The 4,761-nt window shown below is 47.1% G+C and overlaps 1 protein-coding gene across 1 annotated transcript; it reads left to right on the top strand.

The window, feature by feature from the left end:
• Positions 1 to 246: 246 nt before the first annotated feature.
• Positions 247 to 2,577, top strand: MOCS3 (molybdenum cofactor synthesis 3). Its single transcript, XM_025932486.2, has one exon. The coding sequence runs from the start codon at positions 262 to 264 to the stop codon at positions 1,669 to 1,671; it is 1,410 nt and encodes a 469-aa protein (XP_025788271.1). The 5' UTR covers positions 247 to 261; the 3' UTR covers positions 1,672 to 2,577.
• The last annotated feature ends 2,184 nt before the right edge of the window (positions 2,578 to 4,761 follow it).

Below are 4,761 nucleotides of genomic sequence, written 5' to 3' on the forward strand. Positions count from 1 at the left end.
GAATGACGTCACGTGGCGCGGGAAGGGGCGGGTCGGACCGTACCAAATTCGGGAAGAGGGAGACAGTCCATGTGGCCAGGTTCTAGTTCTCCTAAGGCCCTCCTCATGGTTCCGTTGGAAATATCCAGGAGCTATAAATCTTTAAACTTGAATCTTAGGGTTTCTTCAGGAAGTGCATGTCTAGTTTTCGCTTTTTTCCCCAGCTCCGTAAAATTATTTAGTTTATTCCAGTCGCTAGGAGACGGCAAGCCGGAAGCGGAAATGCTCTTCAGGACAACTTCCGGGAGGGGCGCCATGGCTTCCAGGGCGGAGGTACTCGCCTTGCAGGCTCAAGTTGCCCAGCGCGAGGAGGAGCTGAGTTTCCTGAAGCAGAAGCTGGCGGCGGCTATTTTGGCGGAGCAGGAGCCAGAGCGGCTGGTTTCGGTATCACCCCTGCCGCCGAAGGCCTCCCTGTCTCGAGATGAGATTTTGCGCTATAGCCGGCAGTTGGTGCTTCCTGAGCTGGGCGTGCAGGGACAGCTGCGCCTGGCCGCTGCATCGGTGCTAGTAGTGGGCTGCGGTGGGCTCGGCTGCCCACTGGCGCAGTACCTGGCAGCGGCCGGCGTAGGCCGCCTTGGCCTTGTGGACTACGACGTAGTAGAAATGAGCAACTTGGCCCGCCAGGTGCTGCATGGCGAGGCACTGGCCGGGCAGGCCAAGGTCTTTTCGGCCGCCGCCTCGCTGCGCCGCCTCAATTCGGCGGTGGAGTGCGTGCCTTATGCAGAGGCGCTTACGCCAGCCACGGCGCTAGACTTAGTCCGCCGCTATGACGTGGTGGCTGACTGCTCTGACAACGTGCCCACTCGCTACCTGGTTAGTGACGCATGTGTGCTAGCCGGCCGGCCTCTCGTGTCAGCCAGCGCCCTGCGCTTTGAGGGCCAAATCACGGTCTACCACTATGACGGCGGGCCTTGCTACCGCTGCGTATTCCCTCAGCCACCTCCAGCGGAGACGGTGACCAACTGCGCGGATGGCGGGGTGCTCGGTGTCGTAACCGGGGTCTTGGGCTGCTTGCAGGCGCTGGAAGTATTGAAGATCGCAGCAGGCCTGGGCCCGTCTTACAGCGGCAGCCTGTTGATCTTTGATGCGCTCAGAGGCCATTTTCGTTGTATTCAGCTTCGGGGCCGCAGGCCTGACTGTGCAGCTTGTGGGGAGCGGCCCACAGTGACTGCCCTGCAGGACTACGAAGCCTTCTGTGGCTCCTCAGCCACTGATAAGTGCCGCTCTCTGCAGTTGCTGAGCCCAGAGGAGCGAGTTTCGGTCACCGACTATAAGCGACTTCTGGATTCAGGCTCACCCCACCTGTTGCTGGACGTTAGGCCTCAAGTGGAGGTGGACATCTGTCGTTTGCCTCATGCCTTACACATCCCTTTGAAACGTTTGGAACGGAGGGATGCAGAGAGCCTGGAACTCTTAGGAGAAGCTATCCGGGAAGGGAAGCAGGGCACACAGGAAGGGGCAGCTTTCCCGGTTTATGTGATTTGCAAACTGGGCAATGACTCCCAGAAAGCCGTGAAGATCCTGCAGTCCTTGACAGCAGTCCGGGAGTTAGAATCTTACACAGTTCAAGATGTTGTGGGGGGCCTTATGGCCTGGGCTGCCAAAATCGATGGAGCATTTCCACAGTACTGAGGTGGAAGGGAGAGTCTGACCCGAGGAAGATGGCTGTGTTACCCAAAAGATACATTTATTTGCATTTTTTTCCCAGGAATGTATGGAAGAGCCTGAATACCTCAACTCCTTTATATAAGGGGCTTTGTTGTCGTAACGTATTGGATGCTGTCATTTTCAGTCATATTACTGTTTCTGAGATCTGTCTTGTGTTTTTAGCACTCGGATGAGGTCTTGAACGTGTGACTTATAATGTTAAGTGACAGGGCTTTGCGTTTTGATAGATCGTGTGTCCTTTTTTGTCCACCTCCCTCAATCAAAAAGTACTTTAAATCGTCCGTTTTGATGCTTGGAAAAGTGTTGTAAACGTAGTTTTACTAAATTGATCACAGATGATATACTTAAGGTCAGTTTGATGTTTGCTAAGACATTGTTTGGGTCTTTTTTCTGCTTCAAAGGATAGACTGTATTGCTACCGAAGTAAGTGTTTAAAATGTAAATTATTTTAATTATGTGGGGAAGGGTCATTCTATTAAACATTTCGGATTAATATCAAAGTGACATATTTGTAGTTTAGCAAGATAAAACTTTGTAGTCTGTCAGTTTCTCTTACAAATTGATGATTTAGAAAAAACGTTTCTTATAGTGTTGTATACATGATATACTGCGGTTTGGCTTGCTTTGATATCTTCAAGCTTAAGTCCCAACCTTCTGCCCTCCCCTGTCCTTTTTTCCTTATCCAACCTGTTATTTTTCTTTCTTGCTTTACCGGCCAAGGACCCCAAATACAATACTGAATTAAAGTGGAATAGTGAGCATTCTTATCTCCTTCACAATCAGGTGAAAAACTTGACTATTTGACCAGTATTACTTGTTATTGCTTTACTGGAGATTCCCTTTATCAGATTAAAGAATTTTCCTTCCGTGTATAGTTTGCTAAGCTTTGGTTGAATTCGTCAAGTGCTTTTTCTGCATTATTATGTGCTGCTTTTTTTTCACTTCGGTTAATGCAGTAAACGACATTGATTCTTTTTATGGTGGCAAAACACACACACACACACACACACACACACACACAATTTACCTCTCAATAACTTTCAGGCATACAATACAGTATTGTCAACCACACGCACACGCTGCGCAACTGATCCTGGAGCCCCCATCCCACATGGCTGAAACACCCACCAAACAACTCCCACTTCTCCCCTTCAATTTACTCTTTCTACTTTGATTTAATCTATTTTATTCCAGGATTTTATGGCAGTACAAATTGTAGGTGCTTTTATGTTTATTTACTAAACAACATTTTCATGAGATGGAAGGTAGTCTGCCTAACTTCTAAATACATACAAAATTAAAAGCAAAGATTTGGTGAGTATCTGGGGCAAATTGAGTACATGCCATGTCAAAAGAGCCTCCACTCTCCAGCTGATTGTTGCCTGCGAGTCTGTAATTCTCAGAAATCACAGATGTGTGGAATCTTTGTATCTCTGGCTATGATGTATATACATAGAATATATACAGTATGTATGCAAAGTTTATGCGGGCCAGACAAAACCCTCTGCAGGTCAGATTTACTCAGCAGTCCGCAATCTCTGATATAGACTCTTAGTTTATCATAAAAGGATGGTATTATTTACCAAATGCAAAATTAGGATAGCCCTTACTTTTTAACTGTGAAATACGGTAACCCACATTACAGGAGCAGGTTTCTTGTGCTTTTTCCCCAAGGAGTTGTGGAAATGAATGACTGAGGCCAGGAGAAGAGAACAAAGATAGCAGGCCTGTGTCTCAGCTTCTTACTTCCAGTACAAAAGCTGCTTCTGATCCATATTAAACAATAAAGTGGACGTAGGAACTCCTTGATATTCTAAAGAGTGATGGCCTAAAGTTAAGCAGTTTTGGTAGGCCCTGCAAACTTGGTTGTCAATAGCACAGGTGACTCTAGCTGCTGACGTGGGAAAAGGGCTTATGAAAGTGAGATACGGTGCTTCTAAGTATCTGGGTGAGAGCCTGGGAGCTATTCATTCCAGGAGTGATGGCCAAAGCCATGCACAGAACTGATCTGAGACCACTCGCTGTGCAATGCTGCCCCATCTAGCACTAGGGGGAAACTGCTAGGGTACCTCACTGATCTTACTTGACCTGGCCCGCTACTCTCCCAGAAAGCCCAACACTTTAGCCACAGCTCAGGGCAGAAAGAACCGGCTTTACATCGATTGCTCTTTTTTTTTTTTTTTTTTTTAATCTTTATGTTTGAGAAAGAGAGAGACAGAGCATGAGCGGGGGAGGGGCAGAGAGAGAGAGAGAGAGAGAGAGAGAGGGAGACACAGAATCCGAAGCAGGCTCCAGGCTCTGAGCTGTCAGCACAGAGCCGGACGCAGGGCTCGAACCCACGAACCGCGAGATCATGACCCGAGTCAAAGTCGGACGCTCAGCCAACTGAGCCACCCAGGTGCCTCCATCGATTGTTCTTAGCCTTCTGAGGTATGTCTGTTAGAGTAAATCCTAGTCACATGCCTATATCCTAGTGGCAAGAGCGGCTGGGAATGTGAGTTTTGACATCTACAATCAGAGGCAGAACTCAATCTGGGTTTTTTTTTTTGAAAAGATGGGCTGTTGACATGACAGGTATCTGTTACAGGATCCAGATTTTTTTATTCTTTGCAATTTTGTTTTCTGTGGGGATTGTGGCCAGTTTTTTAATATTCATATGGGATTTTAATTTGTAACTTTTTTCCTTTTCATTTAACACACATCAAGTGTACCAGTCACTATTCTAAACTCTGGGATAAAGAAGAACAAGAGATCTCCTGTTTCAGAATTTACATGTAAATGGGGGGAGACCAATCAACAAGTACATTTGTGTTGAGTGTCATAAACGAAATGAAACTGCTGTTTGGGGGTGGGGAAGGAAGAGCTATTTTGCATCATTAGCTCTTCGCAGAAGGGTCCACATGAAACCCAAACGTAAATGGTGATAATGAGCCATTTTGATTCGGGAGAACATCCCTGACCGGGAGAAAAACAAGTGGAAAGACCCTGAGGCAAATAAACTTGTCAAGTTCAAGAAACTGAAGAAGCAAGTGGGTTGTGAACAATTGAGAGTAT

This window comes from Puma concolor, chromosome A3 (assembly GCF_028749965.1).
Source record: "Puma concolor isolate L17-30 chromosome A3, mPumCon1.1.hap2, whole genome shotgun sequence".
Classification (NCBI taxonomy): Eukaryota; Metazoa; Chordata; class Mammalia; order Carnivora; family Felidae; genus Puma; species Puma concolor.